Here is a 26,443-nt window from a genome sequence, read left to right on the forward strand (position 1 = left end):
AATCACAATTTGAAAATAGTCTAACTGGAAGTCTTATAGACAATTTCCAGAAGTACTTATTTATTTTTAACATGGCTATTGTTTACATCAGTAAAACCCCCTCTCATCATCAACACGTACTTAGCATTGTCAGTGTTACACCAAACATTTTGTTGTCCATCACTCTTGCAGACTCCCAGTTTTAGTGTTGTATCATTTGCAAGATATAATTCAAACCCACTTGGAACAGAAGTGCACTTGTTAAGGAAGGCCAAGCTGTTACTGTGCCAGAGTAGCAGGTAAGACTCTGGTTCAGGCACAGCCTCGTTGATGCCAGACACGGAGGATTGGCTCTGCAGCACCTGTACACGATTAGCCCTCTATGCAGATACCCAGAGACAGCCTCCAGCTCAGACACCAGGAAATCGTTCCTCCTTATACACGAGGGAATTTCCTGCCTTGGTGACACTTTCCTCACGTCCACAGACTAGAAATTCAGTCCAGCACCCGAGAAACGCTGTATGTCAGAACAGAGACGTGCACAGCCACACAGAAAGCCTTATTCTTTAATAAACATATTTTCTATTTAGGCCAGGAGGAAAAGGTTTCATAAGGACTCCATAACCGGACTATCTGACACGCTTCTGGCGTTATCCCGAGCCTCATGAGGGGGTTTCCACTGCCGAGGCTTTCCCCGACACTCCGCCACACGCTTCGGAGCGGCACGGCTGCGCTCGCCAGGCCCGCAGCTCCTCGGGGATGCGACAGCCCCGCCACCGACCCTGTCCAGCACGGGGCCGGGCACAGCCCGAGCCGGAGAGGGCCCCTTCGGACACTGCCCTACAGCTGACTAGCGCTAAAAGTACACCACTGTATGAGTATTGTCCATCACTGCCCCACAGTTTACTAGCACTATGAGAACCCCACCCTGCGGCCGCACTGCTCTAAGGGCTCTCCCCCGCGCACCCGGGGTTTATAAACTTTCTCCCGCCCCTTTTCCCAATCGCCTCCGCAGGCCCCAGCTCCTCCCCAGCCTGTGTTAGGCAGCCTCAGCCGGGGCGGTGCCCGCGCTCCCGCTGTTCCCGCTGCCCTCACCATGAGCTGCGCTGCGCTGCTGGCGCTGCGGGGTCCGCGGCTCCTGGGGGCCGCCGCCCGCCCGCCCCCCTGGAGCCGCCGGCGCAGCGCGGGCTGCGAGCCCCCGGCGGGCGCCGCGGTGCGCATCGGCTGCGCCTCGGGCTTCTGGGGGGACACGGCGGTCGCAGGTGGGCGGTGGGGCGGCAGCGGCTGCTTGGGGGGCGGCCGGGAGACCCGGCGGGGCGGCGGGGACCGGGGTCAGCCCGGCGGACGGCGGCCCTAGCGCCATAGAGAGCCCCGTTGCGCAAGCGGCCGGGCCGGGGCCGCCGCCGCACGCCCGGGCGGGGCCGGCTCCGGGGCTAGGGCCGGGCACCGGGGTGTACCGAGCTGATGGTGCCTTCTTGCCTGCCCCGGCAGTGCCGCAGCTGCTGTACGGAGGGAAGCTGGATTTCCTCGTCTTCGATTACCTCTCCGAGATCACCATGTCGCTGCTGACGGCTGCCAAGGCCCGCTCTCCCGTAAGTAGAGCCGGTGTCCGGCCCCAGCGTGCTGGGCTCGGCCGGGGCGGGTGCGCTCCGGTACTTTGCGACCTCCCGAGCTCTCCTTCAGCACAAATCGCGCCCGAAATCTGTTTAAGACATACCTGGTCACAGGGACACGGTTTCTTAAATGTACTTTTTATTCGCATGTATTTATTTGCATCTGTTCAATTTCATCTGGTGAAAGTGTTTGTGTCGTTTCCCATCGTTACCCAAATGATGGTATTATTTGAGAGGTAGGGCTTCTTCCCTGTTTTCTGTGTTAACCAAGGAGAGGGGTTGGGTTGACCTACCTGTAAGAAATGGTTACAGTTCTTAATTATTTCAGGTTTTAGGTTACACTCCGGATTTTGTCTCCACTGCCATGGCTCCCTATATAAACGATATTCACAGGAAAGGTATGCTACTCCTTGCACGAGTTTCTGTGTTAATTCAGTACACCTGCTTAGGAAAGCAGGCTGACAGAGTTGGGGCTGTTCAGTCTCGAGAAGAGAAGGCTCTGGGAAGATCTTGCAGCATCTTTCAGTACCTAAAGGGGGCTTGCAAGAGAGTTGGACTTTTTACAAGGATATGTAGTGATAGAAGAAGGGGGAATAGCCATAAGCTGGGGTAGATTTAGATTGGATGCTAGCAAGAAGTTCTTTACTGTGAGGATGGTGAGGCACTGGAGCAGGTTGTCCGGAGAAGTTGTGAGTGCCCCATCCCTGGAAATGTTTAAGGCCGAGATGGATGGAGCCCTGAATAACCTTGCCCATAACAGGGGACTTGGACCTTGGTGATCTCTAAGGTCCTTCTAATTCAAACTATTCTAGAATTCTGTGAAAAATCCTATTGTAATTGATGTGGGGTACAGGTCTGATGGTGAAATTGGGTTGATTTAAGGTATTTGTTACAATTGCAAATACATACATATATTTCCATGTATTTCTTACTATAGCTTCAATCTGTGAATGGTAGATTGCTTTACAGATCTTTTTTAAAACGTGAGAGCTAGATGTTTTCAAGGTAATTTAAGTTTTTCAAAATTCCCACATAGTTCTACAATATGTTTACATAGTTCTACAATATGATTTTCCACTGATTTTTTTTTTGTTTGTTTGTTTACATTAGTAAAACTTCACAGTGTCTATTACTGTTCCTGTCAGAGGTGTTTGATGGTGTCTGCCTCATTATGTGTGTCTTTCTGGTCACTTTCCATTCATAAAGGATAGATGAGAAGTATCTATAGCAGTTATTTTTCTCTGAACAATTTTGTACTGGCTTATTCTGATCCTTTCGCAGGTTAAATGTGGTTTTATTTTAATGTGGTTTTCATATTTTGCTTGACTAAATGTCTGTTACCTTGCGAAGATGATACCTTGCTTGTGCTCCAGCACACTTTTTAAAGTACAGGTGATTGATTATTGATGTTGCTGAACTTTATTTGCCTTTTTTTTTTTCTGTTAGGTGTTCGTGTCATCAGTAATGCTGGTGGAATTAATCCACTTGCTTGTGCAGCTGCCCTTCAGGAGGTGGCAAAGAAAGCAGATGTTGATATGAAAATAGCTGTTGTTGCTGGAGATGATCTGATGAGTGAGGTATTTCACTTTGTTTTAAGCCTTAGGAGCTCAAGTCTGTATAGCATGAAGATGGCATTTACTGTCCCTTAGGAACCTTGTGTGTCTCTATGCACTCACTAGACTTCTGCTATCAGAAGCATTGTTCTTCATAGTCTTTTGGGTTCTTTTAGTGCATAAATATAATTCTTGGCACATCTGCTGTTTGGTATACAGCGGGGGTGAATTTTATAAGGTTCTGCATCTTCTGTTTAGCTTTTTGAAGCAAAATGTGGATCTGCTGTAAGGTCTGCCTGCTCTGCATGCAATAGCTCAAGGAGAAGCTATTGCATGCAGTTATTTACTGCTTCTGTCTAAACTAGGTAATCATGCTAGTTAATTCTTCTGAATGTGGTGTAGCTACCACACATTCAAATGTTTATCCCTTCTAGCTTTTTTAGTGGTTTACAGGCATTTCCTGATGGTACTTTGTTTATAGATATTTGGTTTTCTGGTTTTAAGTAATTAGTTTACAGCCAGTAAGGTAATGTTAAGTGAGAGGATTGAAGTTCAAATTAAAAAAAAAAAAATGAAAGGTTAAATACATGGGATTTTTTTTTTTTTTATTTAGAGAATTAACTTTATCTATGAAATCTGCAAAAAAATGTTGGCCATACCTGAAAAGCTACTGGGAAAAGAGTTTGTACACAATAGTAGTTGAGAGGAGAGGTTTGCACTGTGGTTAAATCTCTGCCTGTAACTTGGAAAATTATTTATCTGCATAGGATCTGTTACCTCTTGCATGCTCTTGAATGTGGAAGATCATCAAGTAAGATCCTTTATTTGCAAGTGATGTGTGGTGCTTGGACTTCCTTTTAAGAAACTTCTGCCCTGCTGAAATTACTGTCTGTGGGCCAGAATTTCATTACTGGTACACCAGTGGTTGTTATTTGAGCTTGTTACGGGCATGTCCGATCTGAAATGCATTGTTTTCTGTGCTGTTGCCAGTACATAACCTACAGGAACAAAAAGACACAGCTTTTACGGTCTACAGACAACTTCTACTGTTGATACATGAAACATGGTAAATGTTACTTGTGGTTTGGAGGATTTCAATCATTTAGAATAGCAAATTAATTCAGAGTGGAAGTTTGGGTTTTTTTCCCCCACACTAGAGATCCCACCTGTAAATTAGTATTTACAGTTTACATGGATGTTGTGTCTATGCATTCACTGTCCCCTCAATCCACTGGATTGCCTAGCTAATGCCTAATTCATGGTCAAAACCACACCCTCCCCTTTCCCCTACTTTTCTGGAAACACAGCTTATTCCAAGTACCATATGAAGCTGCAGGATTAACCTTGTTCTCTGGCCATGACACCATTGCAGATGTGGCAGATACATTTCTGATTGCAGGGTTTGATTTATTTAGTCCTACAGCAATTAAAGGCTATTTAAAGCTTAGGAAATACACCAGATCATTGTTGTTGGTCATATATAAATGAACATTACATTCTTTAAAGACTACCTTAATTTTCTGCATGCTGGAAAAGTTGTGGTTAAAAGTGTATCTAAGGCTTTTAGCCTGATTCAACTGATTGGTATTGTTAATAGTTTTAATAATTATACTTGGCTTAGAATTGCTATGAAGTGGATCTGTTGTTTGATACTAATGAGAGGCAACAGTACAAACTTCAAAATACTCACAGCTTGTGTGTTCTGTTTGTTTTCTAACAGAAAGAGAACTTAAAAGGAGCTGGTATCACTGATTTAGAGAGTGGCAAACAATTTCCAGAGAATATTCACAGCATGAATGTGTATCTTGGGTGAGTTATTTTAGCAGGGGGTATTTATTATGAACAACTAATTTTAACACATTGAATACAGGAATTTTTTTGCTTTGCAGTTAGAACCACTTAGTAGATGAGGTTCACCTTTGAATTATTCAGGCAACCAGAAAAAAAAATTATTTATAACTTGTAAGTTTTAGTTATAACCTTGTAAGTTATGATTTCTTAGCAATACACCATCTGTGAATTATCAGATTTTAGTTGAAGTCAAAACAGTGTTACTTCAATTACAACAATTGCAAAAATGCTTTTTCATATGCTGAGTATTCTGTTGCAGAATGGAGTAATTTACTGTGCTGTCACTAGAGAAGTGCAAACGAGGAATTCAAGTACTGGGATGTGGTCAGTGCTGTAGGAGGTTCTGTTGTGTTGTGCTGAACTCTGTCAGGCTTTGTACCCTTGAAATTTTGGAAACCAGTTTTTCAGGATGGTCACTTGTTTTGAAAGATCTCCCTTCTCTCCTTTATCATGTTTAGGGTTTCCATAAGTCTGTGAATGCAGGTGTTCTAGCTACCTCTTTGTGAAAGCACATTTTCATTGTCACCATCCACTTCAGATGAATGAATGTGAATCAGGTCTAGTACAGGGAGACGACCAAGAAGTGAGACAATGGTATCATGCATCTCTTCTATTTGGTGATCCTGGTGATCCCATTCTTGCACAGTGCTCTTGAAGTTGGACAATACTGAGAGTTCTTAAATTACTTAGGCAATTGACCTGAAAGGTTTAAAATTGGAGGGCTAAGTCACCAGGCTTTGTCCCTGAAGAATGTTCATCTTTATACACTCATCTAAAACTTAAATGGCTAATGAATCTTTGAAAAACACTCTTTTCTGTAATTGATGATAGAAATGTCCCTCTGTGCTTTATTCAAGAAAGTTTCTATGGACATTAAGAGAAGTGTTCCAGTTGTGTTATTTAGGTACCTGAATTTGATAGTGCCCTGATGACTGCTCTTTAAAATACTCTTGATGTACATGCCTAACCACAGGTTGGTTGTTGAAGTAGATTTTACTGATTTTTTACGCAATTTTTAAGTGTTTTTTAGCTTCTGTGTATGTCAGGGAACTGCTTTTTAAATGATGCTTTAAAAGATGAAAGTACTTACTGCTGTGTTGTCTTTTTTAGAGCAAGGCCAATAAGCAGAGCTCTTGACCTTGGAGCTGATATTGTTGTGACGGGCAGATGTGTTGACAGCGGAATCGTATTGGGACCACTCATTCATTCTGTAAGTACAAGTTAATTTCCAAATGCTAATGAATATATGGGAGTGAATATTCAGCAGTCATTGTCAGACAATTTTTGTTCGTTATGAAAATGTAGATGCTAAATTAAAAATAATGAGCATCTGTAATTTTTTCCTTAGGTATGTGAAAGGTTGTCAGCTTCCACTTCTCCTAAATTGATAGCTGGCATACCATTGAGCTAGAAAGCATGGGTGAAGTTCAGGAAGTCTTAGCCTCTTTGACCAGTATTTCACTCTTACCATTTGTTTTGGATTTTTTTTCCCTTGCCTTTCTGCTAAGTTCCGTGTGCAAGTATATTTTTCTTTACCACAAAGTGTTGATAGTAGAGCTCACTCTGGCTGGGAGGTAGCTTGTGAGGTGGTTTAAAACACTGGGTTTTTTTGTTAAGTGCATAAGAAGTTTTGTTTAAAGTAGTCAAGTTTCAATGCAGCATTTCTGAAATTCCTTGAAATTCAAAAAATTATACAAGCATGGTTGTTTTCTGGAGTATTTTTAATAGATTTTAATGAACTTGTGTGAAGGATCATACATGGTCAAATATAGAAGCTTTCTTTTGGTGCATATTTAAAAAAATAGAGTATGTGTCTAGTTAAAAACATACTTTCTAAGACATCATACTCTTTTGACTTCATGCATGTCAAACATTGCCTAATTAATTTTCCATTTATAAATTCCGTTATGACTTCTTACTTTATTCCTAATTGTTTACGTTCTCAAAATAACAACTGTCAGTGTGTATTACCTACTCCAGAGAGACCTTATCTAATTTATGTAGGAAAGGTTTTAGGAAGATTTCTGCAAAGTGCTTAATAAGAAACAATTACTGTATCAATTACATTTATCTACTTGCTTGCAAGTAGAGCTCAGGGAAAAGATTCTAGTTAAAATTTCTAGTTAAACAGAAAGCATGCTTCCAGTTTTTGAGGGTGACTGGTAGTACTCTGGGAACTGATAATTTTCAAAGGTTGAAGACACACAGTGGTTTGTCCAGGTGACACAAGATAGGTATTATACTTGTAAACCTGTAAATTGTGCAGTTTTAAGTAATACGGATGTTGCGCTTTCAGTTTTTTAAAGAGGGTATGACTTTCAGAGTTTAAATTTGTTGGGCTGTATCAATAGGAGGAAAACTGAAATGTGTCAGAGGTTTTTTTTTACTGATTTGCTGTATAGGAACTCAAATTCATGTACAGTGCCTGCCAGTTATTGTTATTTAGATTTAAAATATATCCAATGCATTGTTATTCAAAGCAATGAGCATACTGTGTGCAGTTTTTTGTACTGTATGAGACTTCTGTGCATTTAAAATATTTGTGTTTTTTCTTCTAGTTTGGCTGGAATAGGGATGACTATGACTTGCTAGCTGCAGGAAGGTAAATGATATTAGAAGAAATGGAGTAAATCTGTATTTCATATCATAATATCAAGATACCAACTTTTTCAGCACATACTAATTTTTCATATTATTGTTGCATTAATTTATTTGCATGTTTTTGTTAGGTTTTGAGGTTTTTTTAAGGCTCTCTTACTGCTCTCACTTAGAATTGAAATTACAGAAATTTCATTCTGGAACCAGCTTAAAATAAGAAAGAAAGGGTTGAAAGATTTTATTTAACAGCTTAACTTTCTCTTGCTGTTCATTTTGTGTTGAGAGATAGTAGCCTTATAGTACAGGCCACTGATTCCCAGGTTTTTCTGTTTGGCTGTCACTGTTGATAATTGGGTTGGTCACAGGGCTTGTTCTGAAAGATGCACAAAAGCAGGTTTGGTCAGAAGGCAGCATCCTGGTATCGTTTTGTTGAAGCTCAGAGTCAGTGCTCCCATTTACAAATCCTTGTTGTAGTCCTAAGGTTAAGAATGTGATTCAGAAAGGAGTAGAATTATGCCTCCTAATTTAATGTTGTGCAAAATTTATCTGAATTGAAGTCCTCATTAAAGAGTGGTTACTTAGCCTGAGCACACTCTAGTGTTAGTGTTCTTGAACTTCTGCTTGAGGAAAAATGTGGAGAGAAATTCATTCAGGCTCCACTGAGTTGGGGATGATAGAGATGAAGATTTTCCTCATAATTCTGTTAAACAGTTATGGACTATTAATAAAGCCTCGATCTAGGCCTTATTATCGACGATGCAAGGATGGCCCGGGAGCCCAGTCCCTCTGGGAGACAGAGTGCCTGAAAGCCCAGTTAGCTCGTGGCTGTTGCCACAGGCTACCCTTTTGGCAGCTTGGTGATTGTCAGCTCTTTAGTGCTTATCAGCTCTCTTAGGATCTCAGCTCTTTGCTTGCTTGCTAGGGTGCCCTTGGCTGAGGCTGAAGCAGATGCGAGAGAGGAGAAGGAGAAGTCCTGGTGTTCCACAGCGATGGTTTATTGGGGAGGCTGTGAAGGGTCCAGCAACAGCTCTTCTTCTGTTGAATGGGCTAAAACAGCCCCTTTTTATAGGGTATAGGGGGATCCAAACTTGTCCAATAGTAAGGGTTAGGGAGAATGACCTATGAGGTTACAAGGATAAGGCTAAGGGGCGGGGGGTTGGAGACGGGAGCTTATTTTACTGTCTCGTCAGGACTCAGCAGTTCCTACTGTAAAAGTATCAATCCTCCATGGAGCTTTCCCAAGCTCTATGGAGTCTGCTACAGACTGTCACAATCAAATATGAAAATAGTAATAGGTAATCATAATACATTGTGGTGAATATACAATACATGGAGGTGAGATTTTCTGCCTCTTCATTTAAAAGGGGTCTTCGTCTATTTAGTTACACAGAGCAGACTACTAAGATACTAAATTTTGAAATGACTAAGAAAACTTGGTTTTAAGTGTAAGGTAATCTTCTAGGTATTAATTTTTTGTAGGAAAATTCTTGCAAGAATTTGTCCTTTAAATGCTGTATTCATCTTTCAGGATCCCTTGTTATACTTAATGTATAATTCATAATTGTGTTAGATACTTGTGGAGGAAAATAGCTTTTAATTTAGCTCTATTTCTATTGTATTTTAAAGCTGGATTTGTAAAAATTGATTTTTGCATTTTACTTAGTTACTTTAATGCCATTTTCCCAGTCTTGCAGGTCATCTCATTGAATGTGGTGCTCAGTGTACAGGTGGAATATTCACTGATTGGCACACAGTACCAGACTGGTAGGTAAACTTGATATCAGCATGCATGTTTGTAGCAGACCAAAGATGAGGTTTTCTGCCTGTATCTGTGTTGTGAAAACTGCTTCTACCTTTTTCTTTTTGGGGACACAATATGGGCCTCTTGATATTTTGCCACCTCAATGTTACTTTTCTACAAGTTCTGTTTTCCCTTTTTAAGCTTTCCTTTTTGTTCAGACAGGGTCTTTCTTTTGTTAACTTCAGCAGATTTTGAAAAACAAATTAGCCCTTTGATTATTTTTTCCCCTTTAAAACGATTTTTTTCTGTTTCCTTCAGTATCCTCTGCTTTTTGAAAAGATTTATTATTGACTTTCATGTATGATTGTATCAGAAGAGACAATATTGATGTTTTGGATGCTGTTACAATAGTCTTCGGTTAGATGAGAGGTGCTTGCTGGTCAGTCAAAAATTTCACATAATTTGCTTTGGTAGGTATGAATATATGCCATAGTTCAGTGCTGCTGAGTAAACCAATGAACACAAATATGTTGGATGGTCAGTCCTTCCAGAAAATTCTGTGTGTCTTGTGTTCAGAGCTATTGAATTAGAGTTACATGTATGTGTGTTGTTCTGCCTGCTGAGGGAGCCAGCTTTTTACCAACCTGTTTTTAAAAGTAGTTGGGGAGCACATTTGCTGCTTCTGGCTGCAGTTACTTCTGTATTTATTGGGATGAGAGGGAGGAATCTTGTTGTGTGCTGTATCATGAGAAAGGCAGGATGAAGAGCAGCAGGGAGGTGCAGGAGAGAAGAATGCTTTAATGCAGTGTGTTCCTGCACTCAGGCTGACTCTGGTCCAGCTTGGTGACCCAGCAGGACTGTGCCCTGCTGCCTGAAGGGCCATAGGGCTCCCTGGATTTTTTCTTCTCCTTGTCTTCTCTGCTTCTGATTCAGAGTGTGATCCTAAAATATGTGTGCTGCTTTTCTGAATTCCTGAGCGCTGCTGATTAAAGGTGAATGCATGTATGGCATTGAAACAAACAGGATTGGGCAGATCTTCTCACCTACTGGAAGGCTACTGAACAAACTGCACTCACTCTTCACTGTTGTATTCTGTTGAAATCAAAGGAGAGAGTTTATAGTAACAAGTTGGTTTGGAAATTTATAATTCCTATTCTGATGTCTTTCCCAGTCATTTAATTGTGCTGCATCATGAAACTTCTTAAAATCTTTTGTAACTGCGACTCCAGAAGACCTTACTTTATAAAAGAATTAAAGTGAAAAAAGGGAATAGTAATTTTCTTATTAAAATGTTTGCTAGGTCTTTAAGGATTTTTCTGTGAAGAGTGTCCATCTGGCTTTAAAAAAGAAAGGAACCTTGAATATATTAAGCTATTGTGAGCTATTGGAGTGGGAGTAGCTCATTTTACAGAAGAGTTAAAGTACACAAATATGCATAGCTAATAGTTTTGTATCTATCAAAAATCACAGAACTTTGTCTAAAATCAATCATAGTAGACTTGTGATAGCTGACTGGTGCTGAATTTAATCTCTGCTAAAGAACATAGGGGTTTAACACCTGATACTGCTGTTACCTTGTCCCCTTCGATATGTGTACATACCCTGAAACCATACATGACTGTATTTGTGCTAATATAACAGTTATTTATTTACCTTCAGTTTAAGTCTGCTAAAAAGTTTGATTATGGTGCCTTAAACTAGTCAGTTTGTTGGCAATTTTTGAGTCTTAGACATGTAATTGATGAAATTCTTGAAATAAAATAATGTGACACATCAGCCTGTATGATAAGCTGCTAAAATCAGTCAAAACGAGAATAATGTGTGAGCTTTGATTTTAGGTTTTCAGATGTAGAGTGGAGATCCACTTCACTAACTGAAGTGGAATTGGGATCCAACACATCCACTTAGAATATGGGGAGAAGGAGGGCAGGGAGAAGATTATTTGGATAAATTTTGGCTTACTGATGAATAGTAGTTGTCTATATTTAGGCCCAAAAGCATGGAGGGCAGATATTATTAATACTCTTGGGATGCAGAAAAATGTGTTTTCCATTTAGTAGTTTAGTAGTAACCTGTTCTCTCCTGAGTTTTAAGAAATTTGCTGGCTTGGGTTTTTTGTTATTTAGACAGTCTGAATCTGTTTTCAGATAATGCATTCGTAATAATGTACAATAATGACGTGGTGTCTCAGTAGTGACCAAAACATGCCATACCTGCAGCCACTAACTAAGTATATTGCAAATAGGTCACCAGAGCTCTGACAGAGTTTGCAGAAGTTACATGACTGTGTCCATTAATGATTTCTCCCTCCTTTAGAAAAAATGCCATTTTTAGCAGTCTCCTGGAAATAAGTGAAAATAATTTAGATCTCAATAAATCATTGTGTCTGTGGTACCTAATGTTAAATCCAAACCAGCCCAATTAGATCAGTAAATAGGAGGGGGAAGAAGCCAAGTTGAATCTGTGTTTATCATTAATGTCCTTTCACATAGGAGTTTCCCACTCCATGAGAGTATCTCTGCAGCCCAAGAGCAGAAAACCCATCCCTTGCACTTAGTGGTGTGTGGAAACTGAACACTGGAGGGCAGCCTCTCTCCTCCTCACACCTCCCTGTGGAGGGTGAGCTTCATTAGCCTCCAACCAGGGTCACTTTTTGGATTGTCCTTGGGGTTTTTTTCTCTCCAAGAACAGTAATCCACAGGGCTGTTCTAAGAAAGACTGATGGGTATGGTTTTTTCCTAACGTGTAAACAAAACCCAAAGAATTTGCTGCATTTCAGGTTTATAAAGCTTATCTGTCTATTGTTTATGCATAAGCAGAAATAATTAACTCTGTAAACAAGAGTACGTCAGTTAATCTAAATGAAGCCAGGCAAGTTAGAGCTTACATTCTGTGCATTTGCTATAATGTCTCGGTGAGTATTGAGGCACTGGAATGAATCCACTTCATTCATCCAACATAGTTTAGTTGGTGGATTTTTGATGTGGGTGGGGGGGTTGTTTGTTTTTAATTTTCTTGAAATGTTTGATGCAAATACTTCTGGGAACTCAATTCCACTGCAAAAGGGTGCTTTGAATCTCAGGAATAGTTGTGTGGGCATTTAATGGTTAATTACTAAAACCTAAGCTATTCTTTCATTTCCTTTGTTGTCTCCTTAAAGTAAGTTTTTAATGTAAAACAAGTGAAGTGCATGTTCCAGCTTGTGACTGTCCAAGTTACTTTAGTTGATAGAAGCTGAACTTACTTGCTTTCTTTGTGTTCACCTAAGGCACTGGGATTTGTGCTGTATCTCCTTAGTGCATTTGACTTATAGGTGGGAATCTTGAAGCTGTAAGGTTTTGTCCAGTTTTCATGAAGACAGCTAGGTAGAGGGGATAGGTGCTGTTTATTTTTCCAGTGGGAGGGTGGGTGCTTGACTCTTCTCTTGTGTGAATTCTCTGATGGTTAGCAGAGAAAATGCAAGAAACCATTAGTTCATAGTCTATAGAAAGAGTAATGTGCGTTCTTAAAGTCTGATTTTAAGTTAGTGTTAACAAAAAGGGCACTTGCTCCATTTCTGTTATTCGTGTAGTAATACACATCAGCAGAGGGTCAGCAGAAGTCATAATACATCACTGCTCCCTATTTAATGTCTGTTAGCAGACATTACATTACATTGTCTGCACCTTCCAGTGGGGAATTCATGTCGTGTGTGAAAATGAACTGTACTGCTAGAACTACACTGATAATTCACAGATCTCTATTTAATTTCATTTGTCCCCAGACATTGCTGTCTCTTGCTATTATTTAGTGCCAGTGGGTGATTAGTACATTGTTTTGTTTTGTTTTGAAATGCAGGAGAGAATAAACTAAGGCTGATCAGTAGATAATCATTTTGAGGAGATGATAAACACTGACATTTTGCCCTAAGCCAAGAGTGTACATTGGTTGAGACTGCATAATCCTCTGGCCTGAGATGACCAAAAGGGTAAGTCAATAGCTGTAGACTCTTAAGGGCTGGATCCAGATTTCTTAATTTGGGACTAGAACAAAATCCAGCATGCAAGTCCTATTCAGCAGTGTGGAATGTTTTTTTTTTCTCTGTAGCACCATCTATTCCAGGCAGGTGAGAACACCAGGCAGCTGGTCTGTTTAGCCTGAAATTTTCTGGCCATTAGAAATGGAGGTACAAGACACAGAAATGCCCTAGTCAGAGGGGATAAGTGATGCAACCAGTAAGTCCTGCCTCAAGCAGAATTGCATGTTAGGAAATATTTTGGTACCTACACATGAGGAGATACTTATACCTTTACTTTGTAAGTTTGTGCTGATCTTGCCTGATGTATTACTAGTTTACAACCTGTTGTCAAAACACTGCTAGAAGTGGTAGGAGCTTCTCCTTTTTGACTAGTAGCATTCTGGTTAAAATGCATAGCTAAGGAGTTGAGAAGCTTGGCTCAGAGCTCTCCTTGGTGTGACATTCACTGAGTCACGTCCCAGGCAGCTCCATTAGCTGTAGAGCTAAAAGTTCACACCACAGCTTACTTGGATCCTGGTTCACTTCCACTGTGCATTGCTGTGGGGTTTTGTTTTCATTCTTGCAGCAACTTCCCCTGCAAGTAAGTGTACTCCACTCTCTGTCCCATCTTCTGTTGCCAGTAATCTCCATTGAGCAGTAGTGGCTAGAATGAGGTACTTGAGGGATTTGACACTTTTGATGGGAGAAATACATGTTCCATCTCAAATGTCTCTCTCCCTGAGCCAAAGTACTGGTCATGGATTTTACTTTCCTTGTAATGCAAATGATGTAAGAAGTATGGCAAAACAAGGAGGAAGTTTATCTTGATGGCTCCTCAGAGGCTTCTGAGTAGTGTTCCAGAGTAGACAGGGAGGAGATCCTTGCTTAGACAGCTTGATTTATCATCTATGACATGCCCATAAGCTGTAACATTTCTGAGAGCCAAAGCTGAAGAAAAAATAACATTTTACATGGAAAAAATTAATCCAAGAGTAAGTTGTTGGCAGGCAGAGAACTTGACAGAAAACTCAGATTCTTGATTGCTATAAGAGTAGGTTGATGAGATGGAGGCTTCAGCAGCAAAACCAGTTTTGTAACTTGGTTATTCCTGTTCTGTAGGTCTTCACTGAGACCTGCTTTAACTGTTAACTCCTATCTAGACCCAGTTTGGAGTGGTTTTTTGAGGTATAATCTTAGCTTGGTCTCATTCAGTGCTCTGATTTATTAATGTCTATATTATATATACATTCATTTATAATAGATTTACTTGCTAAGTGGTAAACATGCAACCTGAAATGGACCTTTTGGAGTAAAGAATGGTAGTTGTCATCTCCCCTAACAAACTGATTTGTATTTCTTGTGTATATTGACCCTGTGCTGAAAGAACTGCTTAAATATTTTACAAGTAGTACTTGATATTTTTTTCTAGTACTGTATTTTATTAATTTGTATAATTTAATTAAAACAAATTGTGTTAGTTCCCTTTTGGAATTGTTTCCATTGCTTGCTACTGCTTCATCCTGCATAGAGATTTTGTCACTAAACTGATGCAGTTCTTTTATTGATGAAGGATGCCACTTTGCCAAGGTGCCTTTGGATGCCATGACCATGGTTGCTGATAAAGTTCATAGTTCTGTGCTTACTCCCCTGCTACACTGTACAAAAGGACAGCTTGGCTATGGGTTATGGACAGCCTAAAGGTGGCATGTTCCCCACAGAGCAGATGTCATATGGTGTGTAGTCATTCAGCAAAGCCTACAAGTTAATCAGGCAAAGAGTCGCTGTTTTAAAGTGATGGTCAGAGTGATGGTGTGACTATACTGCCTGTGGTATACCTGAGCCACACAGCTACTATTGCTAAAGAGCTTTTTATGCCTTTAAGTAGCTGCCATTTGACTGTATCTTAGGAGTCACAGACCAGTTTGTTTCCAAGGTGAAAATTAATTTTAAGTAACGTCTTTCAGCAATTTACAAAATACATTTTTGTCTTAAGTGTGTGTATGTTAATGTGGGTTATTAGTGCCATCTGCTACAAGATAATACTGGATATTTGTATTTTCCCAGTCATCCAGTTACAATACAGGTAGAATCCAGTTGCTTCTTACCCAGATCATTGCATCTCTATGTTGTGAACTGTTAAAAAAGTGAGGGAAGCTTTCAAGGCTGGCATAACCTGGGGGAAAAGCACATCTTCTGCAACTAACTGGCCATACAGAAAAGTTCATTGGGTGGTGGTGTACCCTGAACACCACAGGGGGGAAACAATATCTGTTGTATTTTCATCACATTAGGGGATGAAATTTCTCATTTTGTCTCACTATTACATTTGGGGTTTGTTTTTTAATGGTTTGGGGGTTTTGAGAGTGCAAGTTGGGCAAAATGAAGTTGAATCAATGTTAGTAGACTCAGTGGTTCAGAGTAGGAAGCTGAGTGTCTACAGTTTAGTTCTTCCTTCAAAACAAAGATCACTGGAGAGCACTGTAAGAGTTGCATGTGCTGATGGCTGAGATTCCAGTGGGCTGCAGCAGGGACACTGGCTGTCAGTGCAGGGATGTGGACTGCTCTGGGTGATCTGTCTTCATGTGAGTGGTGTCTCTTCTGGGTACCTGATCTGATCAAGCTGCATTGACCCTGCTAGCAGGGCACTGCGTGCTGTTGCATTGAGACAGGACAGATAGGTGGCAGTGTCAGGCACACAAACATGGAACTGAGAGGATAAAAGCTTCTTAATTCTAGTCTTGTTCAGTCACTGATCCTGCTTTGTTACCCTGGCGAAACCATGATGCTTCCTCTGTGTGTCTCCTTGCATCTAAAATGGGGATAATTACACATTAGTCTGTTCCCATACGTTTATGTTCCAGACCAAGAATTGAGGGCTTTTTTGGCTGTTGTTTTTTTCTATGTCGCACTTCAAAATTTTGAGTACTTACTTCTACTGCCATCTTTTCTCCTTAACCCCTCAACTTCCCCACCCCCCACCCAGAAGAGCCTGTATATGAAATTGTTGATTCCATTCAATTCTTTGCATTCACCAGGGCAGGCTGTTTTTGTTTCCTATATCTTTTTAGTGGTGTAAATAGTTTCAAGGACCAGTCAAATGGAGTATTACCTTAACTGATTTGATGTGGTGTCCACCAGCTACCATACTTTTCAATTTTGTCTGCTATGTGTTAAAAGTTGCTGATCTCTAGTAACAGATCTTGTGTCTTAATCCTTTCTTTAAAATAATGGAGTTATGTTTGACTATTCTTGATAAGGAATCTGCTCAAACTCCCATGAACTTTTACATATGTCCCTTAAGAGTTCACTGGTATTTTTGCTTACTTTCTTTCAGACTTTGTGGATTTATGTTATACAAACTATGTTCATGTAACCTTTGCTGATAACCAATTCAGTTGTATGTTCAGCACATAGTTACCACTACCACCCAAAAATAATTCAATTGAGGGATTAACTGGTTTTAAGTTTGTATGGAAGACCTGAAGGTCATTGGCTTTAACGAGCGTGGTAAAGTTCACCACCTTTCATTATTAGGACCTTTTTAGAATGGTTTAGCCTTTGCAAGGGACTGTCTCTCCTTAACTCCTCTTTTGGTATTTATTTTATGTTGTGGGACACTTGTACAAATTTCAGGCTTCCTGTGAGAGGGAAGGAAGCCAGGTAGACTTTTCAGAAGAATCTTTGCATTCCTAATTTTAATTCTCAGGTACTTGAAAAGTTTGAAGTTCTTAATTTTGCTCAAATTCTCTGTAAAAAAAATGAAAGCCTTTTAGCTAGGAAAGCAGATGTCTGGATCTTGTCCACCTAATCCTGAAAACTCTACTCTGCTACTGTAATGACCACTATGTGCCTCTTATTATGAGTTATTTGATCACTTTTTTGTATGTTTTGCTTGTGAGAATGTGAGGAAGAAGAATATTTTCATTTATGAACATGTCCGTAATTTCACTGCTTTTCTTTTTGCTGTGCCTTGTAATTTTCTGTTAGTTCTGCCTTCTGTGTGCTGAAGATCTTTCCTTTCATATGTCTTCCTGTTTTTAGATTATTACTTTCCTGTGTATAATTTATTATTAATGTGTGAAGTTATCTTTTGTCGGTGGGATTATTCCCGTTTCCTACTTCTCTTCATCTCTGAGGTTCCCAGCACAGTTTGTTCTTCCTGCTTTGACTGGCTTTTTACAAATCAGAGTGCAAGGTGTATTTAGATGTCTTTACTGTCATGCTGTGTGTGCTGCTGTAGCCAAATGGGGCTAGAATTAACCATGGTTTATTTTACTCTAAATTTACATCTTTAATCATAGTCCTCTAATTCTTTCAGCTTTTTACTTGAACTGTTTCTGTTGGTGTCCTTCTCCATTCCCTTCCCTACACCCATGTTTACAGGTGGAATCTCCTGTTATATCTATGTTTCTTTGCCAGACAATAGACTACATACTCATATTATTTCAGTTGAACAGTTTGTTCAGGGCTTGTTTTTTAGTCTACGTTTCTGTAGATACAACCAGATAAATTGTAATTCTTGACAGGTTTTACTTGATTGGCCATTACTATGAAATTTTGGTGTGTTCTTCATATTTCTTTTCACTTTCCCTTCGTATTTACAAGGCTTTTTTCTTAATGTTTTTCATATTCTAGGCACAACATAGGCTTTCCCATTGTAGAATGTTCCTCTGAAGGAGACTTTATTCTTTCCAAACCACCAGACACAGGGGGACTAATTTCTTTTGGCACTGTAGCTGAGCAGCTGGTGTATGAATTGGGCAATCCTCGGCGCTATCTTTTACCAGATGTTACATGTGACTTTTCCCAGGTTTCCATCACTGAAATTCCAGGTTAGTCCTCTTTTCATGACACAGATATCGTTATATGAGTGTGTTATCAAACAAAAGCAGCTACTTTAATTTCCATTTAGTTTCTTCATATTTCTTGTTAAATCAGTTCCTTAGAGTCATGTTGTATTAAACTGATACTTTCAAGGACTTCTGCTAGAAATTCCTTTAGAAGTTTTAAATGTAATCTTATTTATCTTGCTGGCTGACTATTATATTTTTGATCACTGCTCCTTTTACTTTACCTTTTAATGCCTGCCTTGCACCTGTCAAGTCCTTAAACTATTTATTCAGTGAGAACAACATCAAGACAGCTTCATTATGATTTCAGTATTTTTTTAAACTGCAGCTCAGTTTGTTTTCTCAAAAAAATGGTTTGTACATGGTTTTACTTAGGGCATTTGAAGTGTTGGTAGCAATGAAAGGCTGTGTCTTTCAAAGCACTACTTGGTAATGGTGTTTTTCTTAGGCATTTAGGTGGATCATGGTAGAAGAATGATTAGGTACAGGATTTCCACCAGAGAATCTTTTTTTAAAAAGTCCATTTGCAATCCTCAAAACACTTAACAGCCAGTAGACTAAAGATGGATATAACGTATGTTCAAAATTTAGCTTCAAAACGAAAACAAAAAAACCCAGGCTTAACAGATTCAGAGAGTTGTAATTTGAGTAAGACAGCTTGAAAAAAATTTTATCTACAGTCATCTAGAGTTTGCCTTTTACTGGATCTATATTATATTTTTTTTTCCTTTTAATGGAACTTACTTGTGACAGAATGCCAAGTGTCTTTCTAAAGCTTAGAACAATCGAAATCTCCAAAACTTACTGGGATAAAACTGAAAATGTGGTAACATAAAGAATATTTTGCTTGAGTAAAAAAGTACATAACATGGTACAATCTTCAGCTCATGCAACAAACGGCAGTCTGATAAGGCCAGCTTGCTGCTCTTAGCCTCTAGTCTTTCTCTTTTTATAAAAAGAATCCCTAACCTTCCTATGAACTTTTAGCTTGCAAATGACCTGATATGACATGTTTGAACTTAAAATGAACTTTCACATGAACTTTCAGTTAGTCCTCTTCGAAATATAACAGATGGAAAATGGGCAGATTGCTTAAATATTTTAGTTTGAAGTGCTTTGACACGTACACCAGTAAAAAGAGGCAAGCTATCTAATTTTGCTGTTTATATTGCTAGTTTTATTGTCCTGCTGGATTACTTGCAGGGTTTGAGCTGAGAGGTGCTTGTTTTCTTTTTGTCAATGGATGCTATGCATGTGGTTTTGTGGTATTTGTTTTCTTGTATTATGCTTTCACCTGGGACATAAAACTCTTCCAGATCTTCACCCTGAATGAAGGGATGCAGCTCTATATTTAGAAAGTTAAATTAACCTCATGTCAGTCTTGAGAGACAGTGATGATGTTATTTGAGTAAAATTTGTACCAGTGACATTTACTTTTTTAGATAGGCTCTGATCTGATCTTTTCAGAGTATTTATATAAGGCTTTGAACTGCTGCTTAAATATTTGCAAACACAGGTTAGTAACAGGTGAACTACACGATAATTCTGGCTCTAAAACATGAGGTGCCAATCCTGCACTGCTGATTTTCAAGGAGTAGCACCTCCTGATTTTCTCCAGCTCAAGCTTGAACCTGATGGCATCCCAGCAATTTTCTGCTTTTCTTTTTTTTGCATTAATATTCCTAATACTGAACATGGTTGTTGCCCTGGAAAATATATTCAGGCTGTTTCTGTTATTGATAAGAAAGCTAACATTAAGTTACCCTTCCCTTACGAAGCTCTCAGCCAATAGCTCTCGCTGGTTTCTCATCTTGCTTTGATTCTTTACCAAGTGAGGGATTGCAGTCCGCTCCAGCCAGCTGCAGTAAATTGTATGCTCTGTGTGTGTGTGTGCAATAGCTGGATATTAAGAAGAATGTAACTGTTGAGTCTAATGTCCTAAGGCTGCTTTCTTTGTTAAGTATTTTTTAAGTGCATGAATAAACATTTCAATCGTTCTTTTAAAAGGCTCATGGCAGACATAAATTCAGTCACCAGTTTGCTGCTGTGCTTTCTAAGGCAAGAAAGACTGTTTTCTGAAAGGTTCTCTCTTCTCTGGCAGTACAGCTATCAATGATTTGCTTTTTGATTAAGTGCATTTGATTAATATGTATCAAAAAAGAATGTCTTTGAAGTTATATTGAAGAAGCTGAAGTACTGGTTTTTAACCACTACAGGTTTTGATGGTGGAGCAGTGAAAGTTTGTGGAGCAAAAGGATTGCCTCCTTCAACATTTTATAAGGTATTACCTCATTTTTTGATGTGAAAGGTATATTTTGATTTACAAAATCTTAAATTTTGGAGACACTGCTAAAACTTAGCACTATCCTCATCTTCTCTGCCCCAGGAGTAAAAGAAAGAGGTGGAAAATTTGAAAAGGCAAACCTTATTTTATATGCAAAAACCTGTTACTTTGTTTAAAAAGTGTGTATTTGTATAGATAATGATTGCCAGAGAGCGTTTGTGGCCTATCAGTGCTGAATTCCATGTAACTTCATAATCCCTTTATCATTAGGTAAATGCCACTTATCTTGATGGCTTCAGAGCTACTGCTGTCTGTCCAGTGGGAGGCCCAAAGGCAGTTCAAAAAGCAAAACGCACTGCAGAAGCTATTCTGCAAAGGTTGGTATTTGAGTCTTGGAAGGGGATCTGGTTTGCTCCTTTTTTTTTCCAGATGTGATGAAAATAGAACAGTGACACATGATGGCAACATTACTAACCTTGTAAGAATCCTAGAAGATGATAGTTTTCCTATTGGGATGACATTTCAAGACTTAAGTAGCCTTTTCAAGAGACCTGTTTTCAATATGTAGCTGCACTTCAGTTAGGTTGGACAGAGTGAGAAAAGTGTCAAATACATTTGAAAATAGGTGGCTGGAGAGAGACCCAATTTAGTGAGGAACAAGCTGTGATTGAGATTAAATTTTATTAGATACCAGAGATAAACCCATGTGAAACTAGTTTTCAGCAGCTTTTGCAGAACTTTTTTATGAAAAGCCTTACTGATATGAAATATAGGAAGTTGACTGACTTTGTGTTTAAAACATGCTTTCTAAAATGTGACCGAATGATTTTTGTTTTTTTCTTAGGACAGAGTTACAATTCCAAGACAGAGTGATAAACTTTCAGTTGTATTGTCATGCCAGTATATTTGGGCATGGAGGAATTCCTCTTAAATATAATTCCATATCAGGAATCTCTCAGTGCTTATTCCAGTAGCTCCAGTCTTTCTAGTTAAGAGATCTATTTCCTTGTGCCATGTTTTATATAAAGCTTCCTCCCCATCCTGTTGTAGACTCATGCAGAAACTACACTTGGAAAGTCAGAAATCCAAGGTTTACTGTGAACTTGGAGTGATTATTCATGTGCCTGTGTGCAGCACTGTGGTGAAGGAGGAGTTGTCTGACTTCCCTCAAGAGATATGGCAGATAAGAGCAGGCTGATAGGGGCTGTGTAATTGCAAATGCTAAGAGCTCCTGTCCAAGAGCTGTTGAGAAAATCAAACTGTAAAAAAACCCATCAGGAAGTGGCAAATACAAAGAGTCAAGAGACTCAGAACCTCTGGAAAGCCATCTTTCTGGAACCTAGATGTTTATTTTAGGAAAAAAGTAGAATGTTGTGTTTTCTATTTCATATTTGCTTTTGGACATTATTTCAGACTGGACTATGTGTATCTTTGTCTTAATGAAACAAATTGTAGTGCTGCTGCTATCTCTGACATCTAGAAAATTAATTCAGCCTGTATACTGTGCTCTCTTGACTAATCATCCGAGGAAAGCTGAAGTGAGGTACTTGAGGGCTGATTAACTTGTGTGAAAAATGGCCTCTAGCCCATTAGGCGTGCTTGTGGGCTACTTCTCTGTTTTGAAAATTACAATATACACCTCCTGCATCTCAAATGTAGTCTTGAAAAGCTTAATATGTGGAATTGTTTCTTTGACACGTCAAAAGATTGGTGTATGTCAGCCCAGATAGAGAATAAGAATTAAGCTGTTCTGATCTCTCTCAAGGATGCTCTGTCAGCAACTATAGCCGTTTCACAAACATTAACATCAGGTTTTTTTACTGGTTTCTGTTCATAAAATCATAGAATTGCCAGGGTTGGAAGAGACCTTTAAGATCAGCAAGTCCAACCATCAACTCAGCTCCATCACTATAATCCCTAAATCACATCACCCTTGCACCAGATCCAGACATCTCTTAAACACCTCCAGGAGTGGTTACTTCACCACCTCCTTGGGAAACCTACTCCAGTGCCTGACAACTTGAACAGTGGAAATTTTTTTTCTGATACCTAATCTGGATCTCCCCTGTCTCAGCTTAAGGCCATTTCCTCTGGTCCTCTCACTACAGGCACAGTAGAAGGAGCTGGCCTTGTCCTCAGTACACCCTCCTTTTATGTGTAGCCTTTTTCCAGGCTGAACACCCGCAGCTCCCTCAGCCATTCCTTGCAAGACATGTTTTCTAGACCTTTTACAGCCCTTGTTGCCCTTCTATGGCCATGCTCCAGCACCTCAGTGTTCTTTCTAAAGTGAGGGGCCTGGAACTTGGACGCAGGGTTTGAGGTGAGGCCTCACCAGTGCCGAGTACAGAGGGACAGTCGCTGCCCTGGTCCTGCTGGCCACGCTATTGCTGATACAGACCATGATGCCACTGGCCTTCTTGGCCACCTGGGCACACTCTGGCTTGTGTTCAGCTGCCTGTCAGCCAGCATGTTAGAGTCTCTTTCTGCCAAATAGCTCTCAGGCCACCCTGGCCCAGACTGTGGTGCTGCCTGTGCTTGCTGTGACCCAAGTGCACGACCCAGCACTTTGCCTGAGTGAACTTCATGCAGTTGTCTTTAGGCCATTGATCGAGCCTGTCTTGGTCTCTGTTTCAAGAGAATGTTCTAAGGATGTGATCTTTCAACTACCCAGCTTCCAGTCTGTTCTAGGTTAAGTTCTGTGCAGTAGTTGAGTGGCAGCAAGTGCAGAAAAAGGTGCACAAATTTAATGTGCTTCATTTATACAGGTCAAATTAGTTGTTAACCTAAGACATTGAACAGCTTTGGCAGCTTGTAAGGTGACTTCCTTTGCTTCTTTCATGTGTACTTCTCCTTTTACTTGTTTATTCATTATTGAAAGCAAAAGGGATTTGGCAATATGTGTGTGAAGAAGTCTTTTTGAAATATCTCTGGTGTCCTTCTATTTTCATGATTCTTTGTTGCATTATTAACACATGAAAGGGCTAAAAATGACCCACAGAATGTATTTCCAGTTGTAGTATCTGTAACTGTAATGTTTGTAGATAAATAATTTAAAATAACTTGGTACAGACACAGTTGCAAATTCAGTTACCTTAAATGAGATTGTCTTATTTTTATCTCATCAAAAATAAAGGTGGACTTATTTCTATTGTGTGAACACATTTCTGTCTCTTTACAGCAATTAAAAAATTGTATCTTGTATTAATGTCCTGTATATTGCTTCACTATTTCAGGTGCTGTGGTTATATTTATGACAACAGTGATAGATTAGCAGCGTGTTCAAAATGTTCCACCAAAGCAAAAAATGTTACTTGTTTCACCAAGCAAAATATATATCCTTAAAAATTCCAATATTTCAACTGATAAAATCTCTTATACAGCTGTTTGACAGAGTTAACTTCTGTGGTCCACACAGGGCTACTTCAGATAATCATTTTGAGACCGTTTACTAATAAAAAAAATCATTTGTTGCAGGACTCGTCTTATTTTCAGTCAGCTTGGGTATGAAGATTACAGTGCAGTTAACATACAGGTTTTAGGGTCTGAAGATACATATGGACCTCATGCTAGAAGGAGTATAGAAGGTGTAAGTATGCAGTGGAGTGTTCTTAAACTTTTACTGACCTCTTTTAATCTTTCCATATTGTTATCTTTTCCACAACTTTAAAGGAAGTCATTATCATCTTGGGAATTTCACCCCTTCATGTTGCAAAGAATTCACTGTCACTACTTAATGTAGAAAATTAACAGTGACAAGGTCTTTGCAGTATTGGGTGTTCCAGAAGCACTGATACAAAATCTTACAAAAATGTTGTTGTACTTTGTTCTGATGGTCTCCTAAAGAAATACCATATTATAATAACTTCTGTGGCATAGACTTAAATTGCATTAGATGTAATGCAAAAAGACCACATTATAAATGCTGCAGTCAGGAAATCTCAGCATTTATGTTGCCTGCACAACTTCAAAATTTTCTGTGAGTACTAGATATAGTACTGAAGAAATAATTTTCAGCTATGTAATTCACTGTGAGTGCATATGTAAGAATATGAATGATGGCCATAGCCACTGCAGCTGTGATATCCATGGTCTGTTTTCCTAATCTAGAGAATGAAAGTCCGTTTTAAAGAAAGAAGACTGTAAATCATGTCCTCACTTAGACACAGTTTAAATATTTAGACAGTTTAGTTTGTTCCAAAACAGTAGCATTTAATTCTTCTTTGTCAGTGACAGCCTTGCAAAACTCTTAAGGTACACGTGGCAAAACTCAACTCTGAGTTTGTTCTTACTAGTGCTGACATTTTATCCAACAGTTTGTATCTAAAGGAAATGTGGATGTGGTGTAGTGAAGGACAGTGGACTTCTTACTAGTGAAATTGAATGTTCTTAGAAATTGGTCAAGTTATATCTGCAGCTATTTATTTCAGTGCTTGAGTTTTAGTTTCCTTCAGCAAAGCAGCAAGAGTTGCCTCCTGAAGACTGAGCTTTATAATGTGGTCCCTTTCATTTTAGGACCATAAAACCTGCAATTTTAAGTGTCTTACTAAGAGTACAGAATCAAAATTTTGAAACAGAGGAACAGATGTTCCAGATGTTTGTACCAACTCCTGATCATTACACATTGTAACGTATTCTTTAATTGAATTGTTGTATAGGAAGTTCTGTACAAAGTGAATAATGAGTTGAAGTCGAGCAGTTTCTCCCTCCTGATTGTTCAGTTTGCCTTGCTTATAGTACATTAAAGAAATTTTTTCAATGAAAGACTATTTGTAGTACTTTCTGTATTTCCAGCCTCAGTTCCCAGGTCTTATATTAAAAGTAAACAGAGTGTTATCACCATTGTATGTGCTTCTATCCATGCCTGAAACAGGATGTGAGAGCTAAGGCTGAAATACAGGAAATCAGACTCTATTGCCTTTCATGCCTCCTCCAGCATTTTAGAAGAAACTAGCCAGGGGAGCTTTCATCTGGAAAGCAGCCATGGTAGTTTGAGAAAAAGTACTTGGGAGTGGAGTTTGCTTTTCCATTTAAAATACCAAGTCATAGAATCCCAAGGAGAACATTTACTCATTGGGGCTTCAGGTAGGGATAGTGCAGTCACTTAAACACTCTTTCTTACAGTGTCCTTCCATGCAAATTTAGACCTGGTTATTTGGGTTACAAATCACAGTACTCAAAACCAGAGCCATACTGTGCTAGGCAGTATATTCACACATAAGGAAAATAGTTCCTGCTTTGAAAGTTCTGCTACCTAAATTTGAATCAAAGAAGCAAATATGTACGTGAATACCAAGACAGGGTAAGTTGAACAATATTTGGAGCTCAGTGTTGATATGTGGTGTGGTTAGACTACTTCCCAAGCATATCTGTCATACTGGTGTGGTGGTTAGCCTTTGCAGCTGTGAAATCACTGTGTCTCCCAGCCTTAGGTAAGCCTCTGGTCTGAGCTGCTGTGTGGAGGATTGACTGTTCCTGACAACACAAAATACCCTTGAGAAATAGGAAAGAATGGCAAGCACTTCTTCGTCTCAGACTTTGCTGCCTGCCACTCTTGATAGCACTTTGTCAGCACCTGCCCAGCCTAAGCTAGAAAGGGACCTGAATCAGCACTGAGTAATTTTAGTGATGTTTGATTTTTAGTATCCTCTGTTCTGTTGAGGAGGAAGGAGTTGTGACAGTGACAGTGAGTTTGTGGTTTGGAAATCTGGGATATGTTTCATGTAAGCTGTTTTTTAATAGTACATCAGGCATTAGAGTTTGCGGCATAAAAACTGTATGTGCTCTGTTAGTTTTCTGCTAACCCTTTATTAATTGATTTCCAAGATATTGTTTGGACTTTGTTTTGCTGTTTTTTTGTTTTAATTCTGATACTGTAAGATTAATTGCTTCAGCCCATATATATATATATATACCAGTTTTAATACTGGGTTCATCCACTCCAAAAGGATTCAGCTGATTTTTGTAGACCTTTGTATAT

At 39.4% G+C, this 26,443-nt stretch overlaps 1 protein-coding gene across 3 annotated transcripts in view; it reads left to right on the plus strand.

Annotated features, from left to right (window-relative positions):
* Window positions 1-999: 999 nt before the first annotated feature.
* The window catches only part of LOC129120976 (uncharacterized), a 56,475-nt gene continuing 31,031 nt past the window's right edge, over window positions 1,000-26,443 (plus strand). For 2 of the 3 annotated variants that reach the window (XM_077177230.1, XM_054633832.2), the window contains exons 1-12: window positions 1,000-1,241; window positions 1,471-1,571; window positions 1,921-1,990; window positions 3,039-3,169; window positions 4,866-4,954; window positions 6,107-6,206; window positions 7,555-7,598; window positions 9,281-9,358; window positions 17,968-18,164; window positions 20,399-20,463; window positions 20,737-20,843; window positions 23,941-24,052. In XM_077177230.1, coding sequence (XP_077033345.1) covers window positions 1,076-1,241; window positions 1,471-1,571; window positions 1,921-1,990; window positions 3,039-3,169; window positions 4,866-4,954; window positions 6,107-6,206; window positions 7,555-7,598; window positions 9,281-9,358; window positions 17,968-18,164; window positions 20,399-20,463; window positions 20,737-20,843; window positions 23,941-24,052 — 1,260 coding nt within the window. In that variant the 5' untranslated portion in view covers window positions 1,000-1,075. The remainder of the gene's footprint in view (window positions 1,242-1,470; window positions 1,572-1,920; window positions 1,991-3,038; window positions 3,170-4,865; window positions 4,955-6,106; window positions 6,207-7,554; window positions 7,599-9,280; window positions 9,359-17,967; window positions 18,165-20,398; window positions 20,464-20,736; window positions 20,844-23,940; window positions 24,053-26,443) is intronic. The other variant, XM_077177231.1, reaches the window with a different exon arrangement.

Source organism: Agelaius phoeniceus, chromosome 4 (genome assembly GCF_051311805.1).
Source record: "Agelaius phoeniceus isolate bAgePho1 chromosome 4, bAgePho1.hap1, whole genome shotgun sequence".
Classification (NCBI taxonomy): Eukaryota; Metazoa; Chordata; class Aves; order Passeriformes; family Icteridae; genus Agelaius; species Agelaius phoeniceus.